This window comes from Paroedura picta, chromosome 15 (assembly GCF_049243985.1).
Source record: "Paroedura picta isolate Pp20150507F chromosome 15, Ppicta_v3.0, whole genome shotgun sequence".
In the NCBI taxonomy this organism is placed as follows: domain Eukaryota; kingdom Metazoa; phylum Chordata; class Lepidosauria; order Squamata; family Gekkonidae; genus Paroedura; species Paroedura picta.
The window spans coordinates 22,581,022-22,604,939 of NC_135383.1; the positions used below are offsets into that span (position 1 = coordinate 22,581,022).

General features: G+C 49.8%; 1 protein-coding gene across 4 annotated transcripts in view; it reads right to left on the bottom strand.

The window, feature by feature from the left end:
• Positions 1-17,528: 17,528 nt before the first annotated feature.
• Positions 17,529-23,918, bottom strand: part of CA4 (carbonic anhydrase 4) — a 58,367-nt gene continuing 51,977 nt past the window's right edge. For all 4 annotated transcript variants that reach the window (XM_077311306.1, XM_077311303.1, XM_077311304.1 and 1 more), the window contains 4 exons: positions 22,168-22,254; positions 20,859-20,922; positions 19,554-19,717; positions 17,529-18,835 (listed from right to left, as the gene is read on the bottom strand). In XM_077311306.1, the coding sequence (XP_077167421.1) occupies positions 18,644-18,835; positions 19,554-19,717; positions 20,859-20,922; positions 22,168-22,254 (507 nt within the window). In that variant the 3' untranslated portion in view covers positions 17,529-18,643. The remainder of the gene's footprint in view (positions 18,836-19,553; positions 19,718-20,858; positions 20,923-22,167; positions 22,255-23,918) is intronic.

The following is a 23,918-nucleotide window of genomic DNA, read 5'->3' on the forward strand; positions in this document are numbered from 1 at the left end:
GTCTAACTTCGAGACCCTTGACCCGCAGTGTTGTCTGCTAGCAGCATGAAATGGCTACCTCCTGTTTCCGAAGTTCTGTTCCCTTTTTGTGGCCCGATGGGGAAGGCCATCGTTAGGCTCCTATGCACAAAAGCAGGGGTGGGGAATGTGTTTCCCCTTTCAGCTTTCCAGCTTTCCAGTTTCTGACTCTTGTGGGTGTCGGCAACAGGTGTGCCGTCTGATGAATGTTCTTGATTCCTAGACCGGGCAGCATCTCTGCCGGAGCAGCCAGAGGGGTCTTCTTTCTCATCTTAGCCGCTTCGGGAAGCTTGACGTTGTGCCAGGAGGGAAGGGAAGAAGTGAATGATTATCTGCACCCATCATCTGAGGCGAAAAAGGGAAGGGTGTGTAGGGGAGTCTGTCATGGTGTGCCTACAGTGAAGGATTTTTCTGCTCACTTTAGGTTCACACTGGATTCTCTGTCATCCACGCAAGAGAGGTGCCAGCACCGTCTCCCCTCTTAAAATCTTGCGCCCATGACGCACATGCTCCTTGCTTTTGAAGCTGAGGGCCGCATCATACTGGTGGGGCCGCTGATGCCGTCTAGCCACAGTCCAGAGACTGGGAGCTGAGATCGAATTCTGCCTCTTCCCCAGGGCCTCCCCTCTAAGCTGAATCACTTCCAGACCTTCTTTCCAAATCCTGCCCGATGCTGGTGCAGCGTTGAATCACAGTCCCTGTTGATGGGCGGATGGGTGTGTGTGTGTGTGTGTGTGTATGTGTGAGGTTTTTTCACACTTTCACACAGCAATCACACTCAGATTGCTGAGCATGGCTAGAAGCCCTGCTCCTTCATCAGCCTTGAGACACAGCAAAATACCCCCAGTTTGAGTTTGCCCTTTAGGACAGTTTCTTTTTTTTAATCGCAGAGAACCCTTGGATGAAGCACGGTTTAAAAGGGTTCTCTCTGTCTCTCTCTGTCCCTGTCTCTGTCTCTGTCTCTCTCTGTCTCTGTCTCTCTCTCTGAAGTATGGAGAAGATCATTTCCAGCTTAAGGGGTCAGACATTTGATCAGGCCATGGATTCATCTGAATGCAATTCAGTCTGGCGGTGAAATGGGTCACTTGTTTTTCTGGAGGAGAAGGGAGGCACTTTTAAAATGCAATCGGCATTGTGTTAATTTGCAAAGGAAAATTCATCTAACGTGCAGCAGCCACCTTTGTGGTTAGGAGAAATGCCTGGCTTTTGCTTTTGGGGGGGGGGGAGAATGGGGAAAGAGGCTGAATTAAAGTTCCCGGTGGCACAAGGCTTCTCAGGCCTGCAAGTTGCCACCTCCAAATCTCCCCCAGAAATCCAGAGAGGAGAGGTTTCTTTGTGGGCATTTCCCTGTAATCATCTTACTCCAGATCCCCCTGTTCTTTAAAAAGCAGGCAGCCTTTGGAATAGGATTACTCATGAGCCCAGTGGTCCTGGCGGGGTTGCAGTTCCTTGCTTTGGGGGGCTCCCGAGTGGGAGATGGCCGGGCTGAGCGTCACTTTGCAAACTGGGACGAGGGTCGGGCTCTCCTGGGGGGGGGGCCACTCAGGTGGTCAAACCTCTCCCTGCCAAAAACAAGCCTCCGTCGGGGGAGGCGAATTATTCCGTGTGGTAGGAGCATTTTTGACCATGAAGCACGGTGGCCCCAGACCCAGGTTGGCCCCGGGGTGAGGATTCAGTCCAAGTGACCTTATTCTCATCATGCCCGGCAAGTGCGTGCGCTTCTCTCCAAAGGAAAAGCACTGAATTCTCCTGCACTGAGGCACAAGCTGGGTTGCTGTCCGCTCTCTGTTCCGGCTGAGCCTCAGTAGAGCTGGCACATTTCCCCCTTGGAAAGTGAATTTCTTCTTCACACGTTGAGTTAGTTTTAATGGCTCTTTCCTGTTGGAGCAGGAAGGAGGGATTTCTGCTAAGCCCACCTGATCCTTACAGCCCATTGAGGCCTGCAGCGTCTTGCATGTCCCTGAATTTTAGGCGGCGCTTAGTTGGTTTACCACTTCCCCCGAAAACCCTTCTCATCACAGTCCTCTGGTTTTTAGGCTTAGCCATCAGCCGCCATGACTCACAGAAGGACGAGCCCCCCCCCCCTGCTGCAACAGTCACAGAAGGTGTGGTCAGGGGCCCCCGGTCAGAGGGTGGGCCCGATCCACCACCACCAGGTGATTCTCTGGGCTCCTTGCCTTCAAATCGGGGGCCGGGAGAGAGGGTGCAACCTGATAGCACATCTTGCTTCTGTCAAACGTCCCATTATGCGTGGCGCAAGCGTGGGCCCCCACGCCTGGTCTCTTCCGCCACCGTGAGCCGTCCCTCGGGGTCCTTTCCTTTCAGGAGCCCTCATCCAGACATCAGACAGTCTTCCTCTGTCTCTCGCCCTCTCTTCAGATGCCACGCCTATGCCAGCCACTTCCTAGTCTCAGTTGTAAGTTGGGTCGATGGATGCCAGCTGTTGAGAGGGGGGACACCACCCTCCCTGAGGTCCTTGTGGCTTGGGTGGGGGCTCTCCCTGCCGGGGTAATTATTCTCAGATTGGTTTGACCCCCAGTTCCTGGTTTCTCCCCAACATCTGTCGGTTGGACAAAGTCCAACAGTTATGATTCTCTTTTTTTATTATTTAAAGCAGGGGTAGTCAAACTGTGGCCCTCCAGATGTTCATGGACTGCAATTCCCATGAGCCCCTGCCAGCATTCACTGGCAGGGGCTCATGGGAATTGTAGTCCATGGACATCTGGAGGGCCGCAGTTTGACTATCCCTGATTTAAAGGGTGGGATTTCTCAATTCAAGAGGACACAGAGATTCCTTTTCACCCCTCTGGGAATTCCTCTTCCAGACACATTCTTTAGGTGGTTTCTCGCCCCCAACGTTTTCTTCTCCCCCCCAACCTCTTTACTGTTTTGCTTGACCTTACCAAGGTCCTTTTAATCTCTGTCATGCTTTTGTTACATGGGTTGTAATATTTTTTTAAAAAAAAATTTAAATTAATTCCTAAATTAGCAAGAAGATTTTATTAAGTTAACTATTAACCCCGTTCAACTTTGTAAATTATTGTATAAAACTTATTGACAATGCACTGAATTTAGAAAGACCATGTACATAAGTATCATGTAAATAAATTTAAAAGCTTAAGTATTAATGTATGGAGATACGAACTGTATAAAAGAGAGAGTCCAAGTTAACTGTATATGGAGTGAACCCGTTATATCTGTACCTATATTATTAGAGCAAATTAAATACTCTGTATGCAGTTGCAGTGTCACGCCCCGATTCCTCTGCGGAGTTTTTCTCTAGAAAACCGCCGTGAGCCTTGTGGCATCTGAGCCGCATTTATAGTGTCACCAGAACCCCCTGCTTCTGGAAACTCACCCCCTTCCTCTCCCGTTTGATCCCTGGCCTGCCCTTCTTTTATGAGGCTGAGAAGCTCCTCCCCCGCCATTCTGCCATCACAACAGCCCTGCAAAGAAGACGAAATTGAGCGGACGTCCGGCCGGTGGCCACCTGAGCAGTGGGGCCGCAGAGTGGGGATTTAGAGCCTTCTGTCATCTTAGTGTGGGGCTCTCACTACTCTGCCCCGTGGGCCATCCTCAAGAGAGATTATGTACGGGGAAGGATGCTCCAGCACAGAGGACTTCTGTAAATCAAGATGCACCTGAAGGGCTGGCTCAAGGGATTCCAGGATCCAAGCTCAACCAAATGCGGGTGGAGCCCTGCAGCAAGGGAAAGTGGCCAATATGTGCAGCCAATACGTGGTGACCTATGACTGGGATGGCCACACTGGCTGTCCAGATGCTGCTAGCGGGGGCTTAAGGTAATTTCAGTCCATGGACATCTGGAGAACCATAGTTAGGACAGCCCTGCCCCTGTAGGGTTTGGGAAACGGGGCACTCAGAGGTGCTTTTCCATTGCCTGCCTCTGCATTGTGACTCTGGGACTCCTTCAGGGGTAGTCAAACTGCACCCCCCCCAGATGTCCATGGACTATAATTCCCATGAGCATTTGCTGGCAGGGGCTCATGGGAATTGTAGTCCACGGACATCTGGAGGGCCGCAGTTTGACTACTGCTGACTGGGCTTCCGATATCTGATGCGATCAGGCTGGCTTGGCCCATCCAGAGACCCTTCTGTAAACCTCCTGCCAGGGTCAAGATGGCTTCTCTCATGGGTGCAGAACTGGAGGCCCGGCAGCCGCAAAGTTATTGGAAAGCCCTGCGAGGTCCATGCAGTGAGCAGCAAAGCCACTAGATGGCAGCAGTAGGCCCTGAAGTTGCTCCCTGGAATAAAATCTGTCCTCAGCCCTTCTGCCTCTGTGAAAAGTGAGGGCCATTCCGCACGACTTTGATATAGCACTAGTCTTACATTTTGTTTTAGCCACTAAAACTACGTTCCGCATGACATCGTGAGCAATCTGCAACACTCCTGTAACACTAGCGCCAAAATCGCTTCATTGTAGCGATTTCCGGGGAATCGGGAAAAGTGGATTCACCCTCAGAAAATCGCTGCACTCCTGCCAACAACCTGCAACACTTGAGAAAAAGACACGTGCGTTCTCAATGTAGCAGTTGCAACAAAGTCCCTCCCCCTGGCTCTCTCCTCCGAACTTCCAGCGAAGCGATCGCCATCTTTTCCCCCTCGGAGCGGAGAAAGCAACGAACCAGCGAGGCTTCATTCACCCAGCAAGGCTTCTCTATCCAAAGTCCCTACACAGAAGTGCTTTAAAGCTCCCCTAAGTCCCCAAGCACAACACAGCCCCCTGTTCGCCAGTTCCCTTTAATTTCAGCCAAAAATCGCGCCTGTGCAGTGGGGGTGGTTCACTCGGGGTTGCGTGGTAACGATGAATCGCCAGCTCACACGCCAGCTAGATGGGTCTTTCCGTTGCAACGAGTCAATGCAAATTCGTTGCAACGTGTGTGTTGTTTTTTTTTTTAAACCTGTGCTTAAAGGGAAAGGGGCTTTTCGGGAGCATGATAACGGCCACCCATTGGCTGTTCTGTTTGATTGATGGCCAGGGGCGGGAACCAGCACAGAAAAAAAATCGCTTCCTTTCTAGCGATTCCTGTGAGACCAGAAACCTGTGGGGAATGAATGAAACGCTACTGGATTCCACTACAAATGAAGGTATGCGGAACGCCGAGATTCCACTATTTAAAATAGCGTTTCCGCTTTGTGAAAGCATTTGGCAAAATTGGTCCTTGTGCGGAATGGCCCTGAGTCAGACCCAGCAGTAGCAGGATGGGCCTCTTGATCTTTGGCACTTCTGTTTATTGTACTGACAGGTCAACCAGGACCCACAGATTTGCACCGGCTCTTTGGTAAGAGGTGTGTGTGTGTGTGCGTGGGATGGGGGAGATTTGTATGGCCGAGGCTCTCAAGAACTTTCCTTTGCAGCAGGAGGTTTTGGGGAGGTAAAGGCATCCCCTGTGCAAGTACCGGGTCATGTCTGACCCTTGGGGTGACGCCCTCTAGCGTTTTCATGGCAGACTCAATACAGGGTGGTTTACCATTTCCTTCCCCAGTCATCAATATTTTACCCCCCATCAAGCTGGGGACTCATTTTACAAACCTTGGAATGATGGAAGGCCGAGTCAATCTTGAGCTGGCTGCTGGGATCGAACTCCCAGCCTCATGGTCAGAGATTCAGACAGCATGTCAGCTGCCTTGCCACCCTGCTCCACAAGAGGTACTTTGGGGGAGGTACTTTTGTCAAAAACGTTTTGTAACTCGGATTAAACCAGTTAAACCAAAGACCCCCCTGAGCTAAGTTAGCTGTCATGTCTTCTCTTGTGGGTGCAGAACTGGAAGCCCAGCACAGGGCTCGATGGGCAGTTCTCCCAGTGGAGGGAAGGAAGCAGGGAGATCCCTCCAGGATCGGGGCCGGTGCTATCGAATTTTTCCCTAAATGAGCTCGAACGAGGGGTGAGTTGTGTCGTGGCCAAGTTTGCAGGTGACCCCAGATCATTCAGGATGCTGAAAGGCAAGGCTGGCTGGGAGGACTCCAGAAGCTGGGCGAGTGGGTGGAAGTGACCAGTGTTAGGGAATGTCAGCGGTTAAGTGGTTTAAAATAATTTGCCCTGAAAGTACAGAAGCTTTTCCCACTGTTTTCTCAAACCATCCTGTTTCCCAGTTAAGAGAAAAAAGGCTGTTCTTGAACCATCGCACCATGTTGGATCTCACCAGCTATTTCACTTACAAAAATACAAGTACTCCTTGCAGGACACTTAATATTTAATAAATACAGAAGGAGGGGGGGTCTGTATAAGGTAAAACACAGAAGGCAGGCCAAGCCCACAGCGGCTCACCTTTTAGGGAAAGCGATTCCAGCGTTCGGCTGCCACAACCAAGAAGGTCTTCTCCCAGGGAAGGGCCCCTGAAGCGAGACCTCAAAAGATGCCTGTAGTGGTTGGGGAGGTTCATAAAGGAACAGGCAGTGGTTTGTTGCATACAGGGCTGTGAAGGTCATTTCCAGCGACTAATCTGTGCCTGGAGGCGGATTGGGAGCCAGGATAGAAGTGATTCCAGTCACTGTCCTGGCCGCAGCATCCTGCACCGGTTGAGGTTTCCGAATGCTTCCAGACCCAGCCAGCTCAGGCACCTGGTTCATCTGGGGCTGCAGGACTTGGCTTGCCTGACCTTTGCAGACACAAAATTATTGGAAAGCCCTGCGAGGTCCACGCAGTGAGCAGCAAAGCCACTAGATGGCAGCAGGAGGCCCTGAAGTTGCTCCATGGAATAAGATCTGCCCTCCTGCCTCTATGAAAAGTGAGTCAGACCCAGCAGTAGCAGGATGGGCCTCTTGATCTTTGGCGCTTCTGTTTATTGTACTGACAGGTCAACCAAGACCCACAGATTTGCACCGGCTCTTTGGGAAGAGGGGTGTGTGTGTGTGTGTGTGTGTGTTAAAGGTGTGGGGTAAAGGTATCCCCTGTACAAGCACCGGGTCATGTCTGACCCTTGGGGTGACGCCCTCCAGCGTTTTCATGGCAGACTCAATACGGGGTGGTTTGCCAGTGCCTTCCCCAGTCATTACCGTTTACCCCCCAGCAAGCTGGGTACTCATTTTACCGACCTCGGAAGGATGGAAGGCTGAGTCAACCTTGAGCCGGCTGCTGGGATTGAACTCCCAGCCTCATGGGCAGAGCTTCAGGTTGCATGCCAGCTGCCTTACCACTCTGCACCACAAGAGGTACTTTTGGGGAGGTACTTTTGTCAAAAACCCTTTGTAACTCTGGGATTAAACCAGTTAAACCAAAGACCCACTGAGCAAATTTAGCCATCGTGGCTTCTCTTGTGGGTGCGGAAGCCCAGCGCAGGGCTCGATCTGCAGTTCTCCCAGTGGGCAGAAGGAAGCAGGGGGGTCCCTCCATGATCAGGACTGGTGCTATCGAATTTGTCCCTAAATGAGCTGGAATGAGGGCTGAGTTGTGCCGTGGCTAAGTTTGCAGGCGACCCCAAATCATTCAAGATGCAGAAAGACAAGGCGGCTGGGAGGGCTCCAGGAGGACCCCACAAGCTGGGTGAGTGGGTGGCAATAGGGCAGACGAAGCCCGGTTTTGGCGAATGTCAGCGGTGCACACTGGGGCAAAAAGTGCCCCAGCTTCACGTGTGGGCTAATGGGGCCTAAAGTTGCTGCGCCGGAGAGGGAGAGGACTTGGGGTTGTAGTTCACAGCCAGCGCGCTGCAGCAGCCAGTGCCGTCATGCTCCTCTATAGATCCCCATTTGGGATCCTGGCGACTGTTCTGGGCGCCATCTTTCAAGGAGGACCTTGCAGGGCTGGGGAAAGGACAGAGGAGGGCAACCAAGAGGGTTTGGAGGTTGGAGCCCCTTCCCTAGGAGGGAAGGTTGGGGAAGCTGGGACCTTTCAGGAAAGGGACTACTTTGGGGGCGGGGGGATATGGTAGAGAGTTAGTTAATCTTCTGGGGTGGGGCAGTTGACAAAGAGAACTTTTCCCCCCTCTTCCAAATAAACTCGAGAGCATCCAGTGAAGCTGATGGACACTCAGTTCCGAACAGACAAAAGGAAATACTGCCTGACACGGAAAGTGATTCAGATGTAAAATTTGCTGCCAGGGTGATGTGGTGATGGCCACAGGTTTAGTTTAGCTTTATTATGACCATAGACCAGCACAAGACGATGTAAAACATCCATTAAAACCGGGAATTAAAAACATCTTAAAACAGAGTAATACAAAATAGAATGCATAATAAGAAGGTACGTAAACACTGCTGTCCAGTTCACTTGAAACAGACCATTCTGTTATGAATTTTCATCGTTGCTTGCTGCACAGAACTTGGCAATACTATAAGTTGTATCAGTATCTATATCTGTAAGCAGCAGAGAAATGTAAAATTCTCCTGAGCACCCTGGCCTCAGGAATAGACAGCCATAAAAAGCTATTAGATTCCTGGAGGAGAAGACATTCAATGGCTACTAGCCATGGTGGCTGAGGGCAACCTTTACACTCAGAGGTACTAAGGCTTTGAATCCCAGAGCCAGGAGGCAGCATTGGGGAAGGCCTTGGCTTCTCTGCCCTGTGGTTGGCCCTCCAGAGAAACTGATTGGCTACTGTATGAGACTACATGGACTATTGGTCTGGTCCAGTAAGGCTCTTCTGGTGTTCTTAAAGTCCAAGGATGTGATGTCTGCTGGGTCACCATTGTCTGCTTGTTCATTTGTTCAAAGAACTCCAGTTGGTGAGGCAGGATTCCCTTTGCAGAAGCCATGCTGATCTTCCCTCAGCAGGTCTTGTCCCTCTGAGTACCTAACAGTTCTCTTTTCAATTACAGTTTCTACTGATTTGCTTGAGACAGACCTTAGGCTGACTGGCCTGTAATTTCCTGGATCCCCTCTGGATCCCCTTTCAAAAACTGGTGTCATGTTTGCTACTCTCCAATCTTCTGATATAGCACCTGAACTCAGTGCCAGGTTACATATACGAGTTAGTGGATCAGCTGTCTCACATCTGACTTCCTTATGAATGCCATGAGAAGCTGGAGACTCACTGGCAATAAAGAAGCAAGAAAGCCATTGAGCATTTCTGCTGCTTCCTCCAGCAATCTCTTTATCCCTTTGTCATCCAAAGACCTCAATGCTTCTCTGGCTGGTTTACTGGTGTCCATTAAAGCTACTGACTATTGCATTCAAAGCCCTCCCTGGCCTTGGTCCTCTGCAAGACCGCCTCCTCACCTCTCCTCCACCATGACACCTTCGCTCATGTCAGCAGGGCCTTCTTCAGGGGCCAACCCGCAGATGGGCACAATCAATAAACTCTTGTCCTTGTGCTTTCTCTGTCACGGTGTCTCCGTATGGAACGGCCCATCTAGAAAGGCCCGGAAGCCCCACACAAGATTTTGTGGGTGGAACCTGAAGACGAAGAAGAGGAGGAGCAGGTCATTTGTACCCTGCTTTTGACTACCCAAAGGAGTCTCAAAGTGGCTTACAATCACCTGAGATGGCAGCAGATGGAAAAGAGGAGCTTCAGCTCCTCTTTCTGGCCCCGGAACTTGTTTGGGTGATATTTGCTGCCTCTGAGCATCTCCTAGAGCAGCTTCTCCTTTTAAAAAATATGGCTGACAGGATGTTTTCGTGTCTCTTCTGAGGGTCAGAGAGATTTGTGGCTGTTTCCCTCCCCCAACATTGGTGGGAAAATAGCTGGGATCCTTTCTGACTTCTGCTTTCTGTGATATTGAAGATCTGCACTGGAGGATCTTTGGGGGTTTTATGATGACGGATAACTCCGCGGGACAAGAACCTCTTTGTTCTTCTTGCCGAGTCAACCTGAAGCAATTTATGGCTTAGGGCATGAACTCTGCCCCCTCTAAATTTTGTGTGTCTCAGGTGGTTCCATAGCAGGACAGGCCTTCAGATCCTTTGACTGATGTGGTCTCATAGATCAGGGGTAGTCAACCTGTGGTCCTCCAGATGTTCATGGACTACAATTCCCACGAGCCCCTGCCAGCATTCGCTGGCAGGGGCTCGTGGGAATTGTATTCCATGAACATCTGGAGGACCACAGTTGACTATCACTGTCATAGATGGTCTCCTTGGAATATTTGCCTGCCAAAATTGAGAGGGTCTCTTAGGCTTTCTGAAGACAGCAAGTTGTGTGCTGGAGCCGTGTAGCGTCCTTAAGAACATATCCTGTGAACAGAGCACCTACCAGCAAAAGGGTCTGCCCACTGAGTCTCTCCAGGAGTCTCTGTTCCAATCTTGCCTTTTGTTGGGGTTCTGATACTCTCAGGCATCAGTTGTGACTGGATCATTCATATAACGGAGGTGGATGGTGCCTGTTGCAACTCTGCATAAGTTCACACTTGATATGGCTCATTCTAGCGGAGGCACATCTCGAACAGCGACTCGTGCAGAGACACAGGGGGATGACTGCTGAGAGCGGACACTTCTTAATGTATTCCATGGCATGGATGACCTATGCAGGCCATACAAATGCAGAAAAATGGATTCTCAAGCTTGGGAGTATGGGATGGAGCAGCATGTTCAGCTTCTAAAATGAAACCTGGATTGGAAACTGGAAATTGGGACGCTGCAAATCCTCAGCCATGTTCAGGCATGTCGTGGAGTGAAGGGCCTTGCTTTCTCTGCTTATGTTGGTGGTGGAAATGGATATCTTCTAACAGCCTGCAGCCAAGGAATTGTCTCATTTAATTTAATAAATGTGAAATGCAACAGGACAGTAAGGAAGGCGATTGCAGTCTTAGGCTGTATCAACTGAGGCATCACATCAAAATTGCAAGACGTCCTAGTCCCACTGTATACGGCACTGGTCAGACCCCACCTGGAGTCCTGTGTGCAGATCTGGAGGCCTCACTTCAAAAAGGATGTGGACAAAATGGAGAGGTGTGATGAGGATGATCCAAGGCCTGGGGAGGAAGCCCTGTGAGGAAACCCTGAGGGACTTGGGAATGTTCAGCCTGGAGAAGAGGAGGTGGAGAGGGGACAGGAGGGCTCTCTTGAAGTATCTGAATGGTTGCCCTTTGGAGGAGGGCAGGGAGCAATTACTGATGGCAGCAAAAGTTAGGACCCGCAGTAATTATGTGCAGAACCAGCTAGATATCAAGAAAAAAAATTCACAGCAGTTCAACAATGGAATCGACTGCCTAAGGAGGTGGGGAGCTCCCCCTCCCTGGCAGCCTTGAAGCAGCAACTGGACAGTTTCTTTTCATTGATGTTTTAGGCTGATCCTGCATTGAGCAAGATGTTGAACTAGATGTTCTCCTGAGACCCTTCCAACTCTAGGATTCTACTTGGCTTCTTACAGCAAAAGGCCATTTCCAAAGTTACATCCATCTATCAGAACCAAACAGACTTCAATAAAAGTCTTTTCAGCCACACCAGTTAAATTTTAACATTGTTTGATTGGAAAATTGTCCTCTGTTGACAAGTCAGCTAAAACTGGAGATGAATGAGTCACAAATTAAACAAATCTAATTGCTGCTTTGCTGTGGCAGAATAAACCAGCAACTGTGGATGATGGATGATGGATGATGGATGATGGATGGGGGTAGTCTTTTTTAATTACTTCTTTTCACAACTGGGAAAGTGTCCGCCATTAAATCACTAACCCTGACGCTTTTATTGCCCCAATGTTTTTGTGAGTGACATTTGAACCCAAAGGACTGATTGGCTTTTCTAACAAAGAATTATCATACTGCATATCTGAACGTATGAGGCTGTTTACTAATTTGCTACCAATTTACTTTTGCCTTACATCTGTACTCATATGACCCTTGTTCCGCTGCCCAAGGAAGAGTGCTTGCACATGAAAGTTCACGCTTTGAACAAATCTTTGTTGGTCTTAAAGGTGCCCCTCGAGCCAAAATGTGTTGTGTATCATACTAGCAATATGAAAGTAGATTTCAACCAGAGCAGATTGTTTTGATGGAGGAGTGTCTTTTTCTGAGGCGTCATTAAAGCTCTCTATGCACTGTAGAATAGAGCCTCTTGTGGCGTAGGGTGTTAAGGCAGCCGACATGCTGTCTGGAGCTCTGACCAAGAGGCTGGGAGTTCGATCCCAGCAGCCGGCTCAAGGTTGACTCAGCCTTCCATCCTTCAGAGGTCGGTAAAATGAGTACCCAGCTTGCTGGGGGGTAAACGGTGATGACTGGGGAAGGCACTGGCAAACCACCCCGTATTGAGTCTGCCATGAAAACGCTGGAGGGCGTCACCCCAAGGGTCAGACATGACTCGGTGCTTGCACAGGGGATACCTTTACCTTTACCTTCATGCACTGTAGAAATGGAAGTCGATGAGGAGAAACTATGTAGAATCCCCTCATTGACAATTCAGCCCAGTGGCACCTTGACATCCAAAATAGTTTTATTCTGGGTAGGAGGTTCTGAGGTTACACCTAGAATTAAACTGTGTCAGGCTTAAAGGCCGCCCTGGACTCACACTTCATTCTGCAGCTTCAGACCAACACGGTGGCCCACCTGATTTCCCCTGCCTGGCACTATTTAATGCTGAACATTATTAAAGGCTGAGCATTATAGATCCCTTTGGGATTACTCTGCTGCCATCCTTGAAGGTCGGAGAGAGTCAAAGGTGTGTGGGTGTGTTTCCCCCTTAACTCAATTGAAATGTCACCCAGTTAGGGGGGGTTAGTCCAAGGAGACGGTCTCGCTTTCTTCCTTTTAAGGCGGAGAAATAGCAAACTCTATGTTGCCCCAGGACACCTCAGATCAAACACTGTGGGAAATGAAACAAAATCAGAGTCCAGTGGCACCTTCAAAACCAACAAAGATTTATTCAATGAGGAGAAACTGTGGAATCTCCTCCTTGACAGAACTAAGTTGGTCTTAAAGGTGCCACTGGTTTCTGATTTTGTTTTGTTGTGCTGCCTCAGACCAACACAGCTACCCACTTGAGTCTATCATTGTGGGAAATGGTTTTGCTTTGGCAGCCAAATCTCTCCTGTGCGACCTTTCTGGTTTGTGTTGTCCCCGTGGGCTTGTGTGGAGCGTCAGATCAAGTCCTTCCTTGAGTTTCACCTCTTGCCCTCTTGATTAGCAGAAGGTGACAGAATCTGAACAGTGCTCAGGATGGCAGCTACTTGGACCAGAACCCGGGAAGTCTGAATGTAAGAACTGGAGACGCTGGGGAATTGTACTTCTAGGTCAGGTTGCCCTTGGTGATCGGGAGTGTGTGTGTGAGATGTCGTGCCTGCCAATGTTCAAGAGATGTACAGAAGGGCAGGTTTGTTGACTCTGCGGGTGACGTCGGTCCAGTCCTCCTGAGCTACCTCTGAATTTCCCCCTAATTTAGACAAGGACAGGTTCTATTCTCTTTTACAGCTGCCTGTTTTATGCTTTCATTGCTTTGTAGTGGCGGCTATCAGTCTCCTTGGATTTGCATGATGGGAACTTATAGCCAGGTGGGGCCGGCAAATCCTGCCACCACATTGTCGGTTGCCTCCAGACTCTTTTTCCATCTCTGCCCGTGGAGATTCCAGCGGCCCCCTTTTCCCGTCCTTGGCCCAGGCTGAAATGCTGTCCCCATGTTTACTTCTTGGGTGTGGCTCTTAAAAATGTTCACAGGGCCTGAGTGCTTGGTGCCGGCCTCCTTCTGGGGGCGGTTCTCCTCCCCAGGCCCCTGAGAAGTTAAATCTCTGAGGACCAGACATTCAGGAGCTTTGAAACATGAGCTGCATGCCTACTGACCCATGCAGGTTTGGGGTATCTGCCTAAATAGGGCTACAGCTCCATGCCCATCTCTGTTTTCACAAAGGGTATGAGAGAGTGGATTGACCCTGCAGCTAGAGGGTATAGGGACATGGGAGTTACTTAGAGGAGACGCCCAAAGGAAAGGAGAGGTTCAGCCGAAACGTCAAGGGCTCAGGTTGGCAGCAGCTGAATCGACCCCACCAGGAAGTTTATTCCATATAAAATAAACAAGCTGGTTGCATCCTCAAGGTGGCCTCTACAGATGGTGGAGCAAAGTTTGAGCATCCTTTCTGGAGCGTGGCCACATGTGTGTGTCACCGGCCGGGGAGAAGGCACGCATCCAGCCTCTACACCGGCGGCTCATTCTTGGCCCAGGCATTTGCCCGCTACTCCGCCCTTTGCAGGGGGGGCGGAGTGGAGGGGATGGGGGGGGGGGCTGGCCTGACTCTGTGACTTTTGCTCTTCTGTGTTGTAAGTTGTGTCGTCCAAGTGAAGCCTCCGGTCGGTTGACATCACCATTTCATGGGGTGGTTTCTCGAAAGACCCCCCCCTTCCGAGATTTTTGATGGTACAAAAACTAAAATGAGGAGGAAACAGATTTTCTTTTCCACTGAGGGGGGCACTGACCCGCCCAGCCATTCCAACGGGAAAGTCCCTGATTTCCATTGCCTGGGGGTCAGATATCTGGAGCTTTCAAACCAATCTGGCCCCAGGACTGATGGTGCCATCCATGGCAGGCCCAAAGCCACGCCCAGAACTTCCAGGGCAAGACTACAAACCATGGATTTGCTCCAAGATGATAAACATGTCAAATATTAAACATGTCAAATAAAATGGTAAAGGTAAAGGTATCCCCTGTGCAAGCACCGAGTCATGTCTGACCCTTGGGGTGACGCCCTCCAGCGTTTTCATGGCAGACTCAATACGGGGTGGTTTGCCAGTGCCTTCCCCAGTCATGACCGTTTACCCCCCCAAAAATGCTGGGTACTCATTTTACCGACCTCAGAAGGATGGAAGGCTGAGTCGACCTTGAGCCGGCTGCTGGGATCGAATTCCCAGCCTCATGGGCAGAGCTTCAGACTGCATGTCTGCTGCCTTACCACCCTGCACCACAAGAGGCTCATATCACAAATATATATATAAACTATATATATATATATATATATATATATATATATATATATATATATATATATATATATATATATATTTATATATTTATACAGTTGTGTTTGCTTGCTAACCAGAAAGTGCCACTGTGTAGAAATGCATACTTATAATCCTGAAGCCGGTGCTTCATTTGCAGCCCTGCACTGTGACGTCTGTCGTGGCTTTGAGCCTGTGATTGGTTATTGTTGCGTACTCTCTTCACCATGGAGTTAGTGAGATAGACAGGAACCCTGACACTGACCTGTCCCTAGAGGGTAATTTCCTGTTTCCCCCAGTCTCTTCCCCCTTCTCCATTGCTCAAGCCTGCAATGTGATGGAATGGAGATGCCTAAATCATCTTTCTCGATCAAGCCATTTAAACTAGAATTGGAATCTTCTCTTTACCTAGAATCATAGAATTGTGGAATCAAAGAATCCTAGAGTTGGAAGGTATCTCCTGGGTCATCTAGTCCAACCCCCTGCACTATGCAGGACACTCACAACCCTCTCACTCCTCCACTGTCACCTCCACCCCCTTGAGCCTTCACAGAATCAGCCTCTCCATCAGATGGCTATCCAGCCTCTGTTTAAAAATCTCCAAAGATGGAGAACCCACCACCTCCCGAGGAAGCCTGTTCCATTGAGAAACCGTTTCAACTGTCAGGAACTTCTTCATTATGTTTAGACAGAATTTCTTTTTAATTAAGTATGTAGAATTATGTTCTCTAATAAATAGTTTTTATATTAAGTACTGCATTGGTGAACATGTCTTTCTTTCTTTGTTGTTTCCTGATCGCATGCCCTCTGTCCACGCTGTGCTACTTGCCAGACTCAGGCTTTCCGCTAACTTTCTGGATAGTAAGACCTTACCAATGCTTCATATCCTCCAAGTACCACCCGGAGCATGGCAGACCCAGACGTCTGTGGTTCTATTGATAGTGCATATCTGTTTGGATGAGAGTGCCACTCCTTCCCACCAAGCGGGCTCTGAGGATGGCCTTCCTTGACAGATCACAGAGACTCAGGCCTGGAGGCAGAGGGAAGCCCAGACAGTGGAGAATCACATAATGATTGTGTGTGGAAATGTTTTTAAAAACCAGCCTTCTTGGTGGATCTGCTGCCAGGATGGATCAGCAGCCCCTTGATGTTCTGGCTCTGGCTTGCTCTGTCGCTTTGCCAGCTGCGTGTCTTTCAGCTCTTCAGGGCTTGACCAGCTGGCTTCCAAACTGGGAGCGTAATGGTTGGAGAACCAGAGCAGGGCAAGATGGAGTCAACAGAGAGGACTTTGAAAAGCTTTCTAGACTTTCAGAAGGCGTGGACACCCAGTGCTCCAGGTCATGCGGGGTTTAGGGCAGTGGTCCCCAACCTTTCCGAGGCTGGGGACCGGCAGGGCATCGGGCCGCGCCCGCACGGACCGGCCACGCCCACGCATCGGGCCGCGCCCGCGGGCCGCACCCACACATCGGGCCGCGCCTGCGAGCTGCGCCCGCACGGGCCATGACCGCACATCGGGCCGCACCCGCACGGGCTGCGCATGCGCGATGCGCGGCCCGGCCCTGATTCCCTCTCCCCGCCCTCCCGCAGTAAGAAGCTTCCTGGGCTGCAAGCTTGCGGCCTGGGAAGTTTTTTACTGCGGGGGGGGGGGGGGGCGGGGAGAGGGAGCCGCGGCCCGGCGCCATGGTGCCGGGCCGCGGCCCGCAGGTTGGGGACCACTGGTTTAGGGGAAATGAACCCCCTCCCCTCCCCACCAGCATTTTGAAATTACAAATTTGACAGCGAGAAAAAGAAGAAGAGGAGGAAAAAGAAGAGGTGTTTCTTATATGCCCCTTTTCTCTACACGAAGGAGTCTCAAAGAGGCTTACATTTGTCTTCCCTTTCCTCTCCCCACAACAGACACCCTGTGAGGTGGGTGAGGCTGAGAGAGCCCAGATATTACTGAAGAAGAAGAAGAAGAAGAGTTGGTTCTTAGATGCCGCTTTTCTCTACCCAAAGGAGTCTCAGAGCGGCTTACATTTGCCTTCCCATTCCTCTCCCCACAACAGACACCCTGTGAGGGAAGTGAGGCTGAGAGAGCCCTGATATTCTTGCTCGGTCAGGACAGTTTTATCAGTGCTGTGGGGAGCCCAAGGTCACCCAGCTGGCTGCATGTGGGGGAATGCAGAATCAAACCCGGCTCGCCAGATTAGAAGTCCGCACTCCCACCTACTCCACCAAACTGGCTCTCAGCATCATGAAGATTAGCGAGGAGGTATCATGAAAAAGCCAATGAATAAGGCCATCGGGGTTGCTGACCTTCGAAACTCAGCCTGTTATTCCAGCCAGGCTCAAGATCTTCACCGCATTACATAGCTGTTGGCTATTGTCATGATGCTGCTTACTAATTTACTGCTAATTGAATCTCTCCTTTTATATGCAGCATGGCGATTTCCATTTCCTTGCATCTGAGGAAGTGTGCATGCCCATGAAAGCTCACAGCTTGAATAACACTGTGTTGGCCTTAAAGGTGCCAAGAACTTTGTCCTTTTAATGCTGTGCATGACAGAGGAAGAGGTGGGCGCACACACGCAATCTGGTCCCCAGAATTAAACTTTGTTCTCCTGTTTCAGACCCACGGGGCCACCAAACTGACTCCAACTCGCACTATTATTATGCATCAAATATGGTCAGAAAGGAATGCAGAGTGGAAAGAACCAAGCAGCAAGGTTTAGTGGTGATTTTTCATTTATTCCCTTATTTTTTGCTCCCTGGACCCAAATAAAACACCAAAGCTTTTAAATAATATAAAAATACAGGTACAATCTTGTGGGTTCACCTCCAATATATAAATATCCATTTAATTTCTTTCATAATTGATCCTCTTTCTCTTTCATTCGCGTCTTGAAAAGAAAGCCTTTTGCTTTTAAATTAGAGCCAGGGAAGGAAATAATTGGGGGAAGCAATCACACTTTCGAGGCTGTGCATAAAAAAATGGAGGGGTCATGCCAGCCAGGGGCCTTCTAAATGCAGCATGACTCAGCATTTCCAGCTTGAAGAGTCTGTGTTTCCGCGTTTGGTTTTTAAAGACCAGCGTGGCTGTTGTTCTTACACTGCCTTGGTGCAAAGAAATTGCAAAGAGAAGGCCGAGGATGACAGTGGCTTAGGTACGCAGAGTTAAAAATCCTTTTTTTCTTTGTTTCTTTTTCTGCATATACATTAGTGTTTCAAGGATCTGGTTTAGACAGGGATTTGCCCTGTTTCTGGCACCTGACTGTGCAGAGGACTACAGCTGTACTACTCAGTGAAAGGAAGAGCCTGTGACACCCGCAACACTCCAGCCTAGCCGTGCTCTAGGCCAGCTTTTCTCAACTTTTAAAAAATTGAGAACCCCTGAAACATCCTTCAGGCTTCAAAAAACCCCAGAAGGAGCACGATTGTGCAGAATATAGCTGAGAAGCACAGCTGTGGACACGCCCACCCAAGACCCCTCCCTTTCCCACCCCCTCCTGGCCCATCATTGGCCATTTTGGGAGGGAGGGAGGGTCGACCTTGCCATAGATAGTCATATCACCAAAAAAAGTGTTTAACAAATGCAAAAAAATATATTAAAATTAATTATCTCCCCATTTGGGGAAACCCTTCCAGGGTTGTCAAAGACACCCCAGGGACTCATGAGACCCTGGTTGAGAAAGCCCGCTCTGTGAGTCGAGAGCCCTGGCTGGCCAGAAGAGAAGAGATGTCCCTCCTCAAGAGTGTGTGCAAGGGATGGTGTGCAGCTGTTTTCAAGACTTGGGGATTCAGAGGCTCATTTAAAACAAACCCCTCCCCCTAAATTCTTCATTGGCTAAAAGAAAGCGAGAGGCGGGTGGCCACTGGAATCAGCAGCCACGTCATTGCCGTAGACACAAGGGCTGCGGAGTCTGACTTGTAGACCGTTCGTTCCCCCACAGGCTGAACTGGCCGGAAGTTATCCTCCATTGGCAGATTTTCAGTCTTGTTAAAGTAGATCTTCATCCAGAATTCTTGTATCTGCAAACCATCAGCCAATCAGAAAGTTATTTTCTTGGAATCTATTCATCCATCCATCCATCCATCCATCCATCCATCCATTCGATTTTTACCCAGCTTGCAATAAAATTAGATCCGAAGCAAGTAACACAACATAAGTTGAAAATTTTAAGATCCAGATGTAAAATTCAGCTAGTCTAAATAAATGAAACACCCTGTAAGCTGTCTCTTCTTATAAACTTCTGCCCGAGGAGACGTGTGGAGTGCTTAGATGTGGACTCCAGTGGACTCTCCGGTAGGGAGGCCTGCATCTTCTCCACGTTGACTCTGGCCTCATCTGTGGGCCCCACAGAACAGCTGTGTCTTGCAGGCCTCGTGGAACCGATTGAGGTCCCAAAGAGCCCTGATGTCATCTGGCAGAGCGTTTTACTGAGAATGCCCTGGCCCTGGTGGAGGCCAATTTCTCCTCTTTGGGCCGAAGTCGCTGTGCAATTTTCAGTTTCTAGATCGTAGCACTTGGGGGGGGGGGGCGTATTGGGAGAGATGGTCCATTGGGTCTGTTGGGGGAGGGGTGGAGAAGAGTCTTCCTGTTCCTTTCTGTTCTTTCCCTCCTTAAATCCCAACCTTCACGGCTAAAGCATGTTCCTTTTTGCATCCTTCCCTGCCTCGGATGCTTTCTTCCTGCCTGGGTTGAGGCCCCCAAGCCAACTTGAGAGGAAGAGCTTGCAGTTTGACATACCTGGGCCAGGCTGAGTTTAATGGGTTCCTCAAATAAGGTCCAGATGACGCCCTCGTTGCAGCCAGGGGTGGTCAGGGAGCCATGGTACCGATAATATTTCCTCAGCTCCTCCTCTGGCGGGATGAGAGAAAACAGGGGCAAAGGTGCCATCTGTTCTTTGTCTCCTAGAGAGATGGAGGGAGGGATTCAGACTTGTGGCAGGTTTCTTCTGAACATTGGCTTGGCAACAACGGAAGCAGACAAGGCAAGGACTAGCTTTTTGGCCGCTGCCCTCTTTGATATTAGATTCCCCCAGGAAGGGCTACCAGAGCACAGCTGCCTAACCCTGGTGTCCTTTCTGGTGTGGGGTGGGGTGGAATGCTGATGTCACTTCCATCGAAAACCAGAAGGGAAGCCATGAGGGGAGGGCACACCCTAGAACTGATGACAACATGTTCTGGGGGCCAAGGAAAGGTGCCCTAGATTGATTTATAGCGAATATTAGAGCATTGCCCCACTGATCCCAGGTGTAAAAGTGCACAGTGCTGCCAGATCATGCCAAAATTCCATCTAGTCCAGGATCTTGTTACCCACTGTAGCCCCCACATGCCCTCGAAGAATAAAAACAGAGGCATAGAAGCCATTCCCTTGCACTATTGTCATACCCACCCAGCAACCAGAGTTCAAAGGTAGATTGCTCCTGAACTTGGAAGCTCTATTTAGTTTTATTTCATTTATAACCTGCTTGTCTTCTGGGTTGGAGACCCAAAATGACGTTTCCCATCTGCCTCCCTGATGGGGAAAGATCACAGCTTAATGGTAGGGCACCTAGTTTGCATGGAGAAGGCTTCAGTTGATGACCTTCACATCTCCAGTTAGATCTGGGATAGACCACGAGACCCTGAACTTTACAAGCCTATGGCCCCTTTGGAATGCCGATCAAGGATGGTGCGCTCAGCTACAAAATGGCCGCTGCAAGAGGTGGAACTGCTCCCCCCTTCCCTTCTCATCAGTCAGGAGTCGCTGTCCAGATCCTCCCCTTCCCCATATTTCCACCTTCTGACAGCGTCCGTCCACTCCCAGGCTTCCTGGGCCCATTGCGCACGCCTAGGATAATGCACTTTCAGTGTGCTTTTGCAGCTGGATTCTCCTGTGCGGAACAGGACTTTAGAAGTAAAGTGCTTTGAAAGTGCATTATCTATTGTGTGCAGAATAGGACCTGCTCTCCTTGACAGCTGCCAGCGTCCTCACTCGGTTCCTGATGGGTATCAAACTGGCAATACTTGTTTTTTTAACAGTGTAACTTTGCATCTGTCAGGGCCTTACCAGGAGAGGAAACAGCATTCAAGTTTGAAATTAAAGGAGTATATCCCTTGTTCTCATTTTCGATCTGCAGCAGACAAAATTAGATAAGTCAATCAAGTGTATCTTTCTTCCCCTCTCCCAGATGATGCCCAGCCCATGGTGGTGGGTGCTGGGGGGCTCCCACCGTAAAGCCCCACCCATGCCTACAAAAGTAGAAAGGGTATTTGTTGCTTATAGCCAAAGGTCATTAAAATCAAACACCAAAACACAAATTGTAGGGAACATCCATAAAATAACCAGGCCTAAAAATATTCATTAGGGTGAAATATTCAGCCAATCCATACTCAGTAAACCCCTGATCCGAAGGGGCTCCAAGGGGTCTGTGTATTTACCATTATGTTAAATGGGGAGCATATAACCCACATTTGTCCTCCCCATTTGGTCTTTGCATCTGTTAAGAATCTTCATTACGCTGGATGCTAATTTGCTGCCCATCCGCTACCTGCATGGATGAACTTCCAGTTCAGTGTAGCTAAAGAAGTGCGAATGCACGATGAATATTTACTATCAGTGTACACAACAGTAAAGGAAAGGGGAAACGTTATAATTAATGAATATTGATACAGCTAAAAATCTAGCTATGAACTAAATTAGAATCAGAACCATAGAGCTGGAAGGGTCCATATAGGCCTATGCAGGATCAGCCTAAAACATCCAGGATAAGGATCTGTCCAGCTGCTGCTTGAAGACTGATAGTGAGGGGGAGCTCCCCACCTCCTCGGGTAGCCCATTCCATGGCTGAAGTAGACTCATGGAATCCTAGAGTGGGAAGGGGCCACACAGGCCATCTAGGCCCATTCTGCACACAATACATAATGCACTTTCAATGCACTTTCAAAGTAGATTTTCCTGTTCCGCACAGGAAAATCCAGCTGCTAAAGCACATTGAAAGTGCATTATCTAACGTGTGCGGAATAGGCCCTAGTCCTACCTCCTGCTCATTGTAGGATTGAAGAATAAACATTCATCCGGTTTTCATTTATTGCCAGTTTTCATAACTGCTCCTTTGAGGATGGCTTTTCTTATTAATGAGAACTATAGACCAACCTTTATGGCTTCTGCTGAAAATCTAAGTGCCAGTTCGAGCCAATAATAATCGAACTTCTATGAAATCTTATGTGTTACCTTTTGATTCCACTTTTCCTCCAAGGAGTTCTGTGTCATCCCTCCTTTTGTGTCTTACAACAACCCAGCGGAGTGGGTGTTTTTGTGGGGGAGAATTCTGGCCAAAGGCCACCCAATGATCTTAGGGGCCTCATTTCCTCCTTACCTCAACAAAGAAACCGAGCACAGCCAGCCCTTCGTTTTGGATCGCTTCGGCCATATCGTATCCTTCCTTTATGTGGACGATGTGAAGCTGTAGCCCAAGAGAGAAGGGCAGGGGGGATTTAAAAAAAAGAGAGAGGTCAGTTCCCCATTCTGTGCGGCTGTGGTTTAAAGCAGCCTTGTTCAGGCCTGGCTCCAGCCAGCCAATCTCATCTGATCGCCAAAGCTAAGCAAGGTTGGCCCTGGTCAGGGCCCGGTGGGAGACCTCCCCAAGAAGGCCAGGGTTACTACACCGAGGCAGGCAAGGGCAGGCCCCCTCTGCTTGAGCACTGGCCTTGAGAACCTCACCAGGTTGCTGGAAGGAGACCGCAACAAGATGGCAACACCTCCCCCCCCCCCAGTAAATAAGTGAGGGTTCCACTTCCACAAGGCCCATGTCCGGTTGGCTGCCTTTCCCCTCCTGACAAAGGATGTTTGATACATGAAGCAACTGTGACTAGGGTAGCCAGCTCCAGGTTCAGAAACACCTGGAGAGTTGAGGGGTGGAGCCGAGTGGGGGTGGGGTTGGGGCTTCAATGGGAGGGGGTGTGCAAAGCCACAGAGTCCACTGTTCAAAGGCTCTCTGCTGCCTGGAGCTCTCCAGCCAACACCTGGGTCGAGATGGGCTGAGAGAAAGACAGGCCCTGTAAATCCGTCCCTGACCTGGATGGTTCCAACTAGCCTGACCTCATCTGATCTCAGAAGCTCAGCAGGGAGGGCCGTGAGCAGTGCTTGGGGGGAGCCCACTGACGGAGCCGGGGGGGGGGGCAGAGGCCAGCCACCTCCAAATGGTTCTGGCCTTGACAGCCCCTCCGGAAGGTAAACACAAATAATTGTACCTTTAAGACCAACCAAGATTTATTCAAGGCGTGAGCTTTCGAGTCCTTGCACTCGAAAGCTCCCGCCTTGAATAAATCTTGTTTGGTCTTAAAGGTGCCACTGGACTCTGATTTTATTGTTCTACTTCAGACCAACAGGGCTACCCATTTGAATCTACAAATAAATGTGTCTTCCACAGAGAGAACTGCTGGTGAACTGCCTTTCCCCTCCTGGCCAAGGAAGGTTTGGCATGCGAAGGGCCTCTGAAACGCCAGGGACACATCCGAAGTCCCCCAGCAGGGAGCATATTGTGCTCACCACCCACTGCTGTAGGGCTGCCAACCTCCAGGTCATAGCTGGAGCTCTCCTGTGATTACACCTGATTTCCATGCAAGAGAGATCAGCTCACCAGGAGAAAACGGTCCCCGCTATGGCTTTGTATTCCGATGAAGACACTCCGTTCCCAAAGTCCCTCCAGATCTTCAGGTATTTCCTGACGGGGAGCTGGCAAGCCTAGCCTCACGGGACTCCACACCAGCCTTTCTCAACCTCTGGCCTGCAAAGGAGCCCCTGAAATGCTTTTCAGGCTTCGAGGGTCCCCGGCCCCTTCAGAGGAGTGGGCAGGGAAGGAAGATGTGCAGCCAACCAATCGACTGATCATTTACTGCAGGGGCAGTCAAACTGCGGCCTTCCAGATGCCCATGGACCACAATTCCCATGAGCCCCTGCCAGCAAACGCTGGCAGGGGCTCATGGGAATTGTAGTCCATGGGCATCTGGAGGGCCGCAGTTTGACTACCCCTGATTTACTGTATCCCTTGTGGAGAAAGAAACCAAGCCTGCGGAGCAACGGGGGAAGTGGACCCCAGGGACGTTGAGTGCTATTTATTTATTTAAT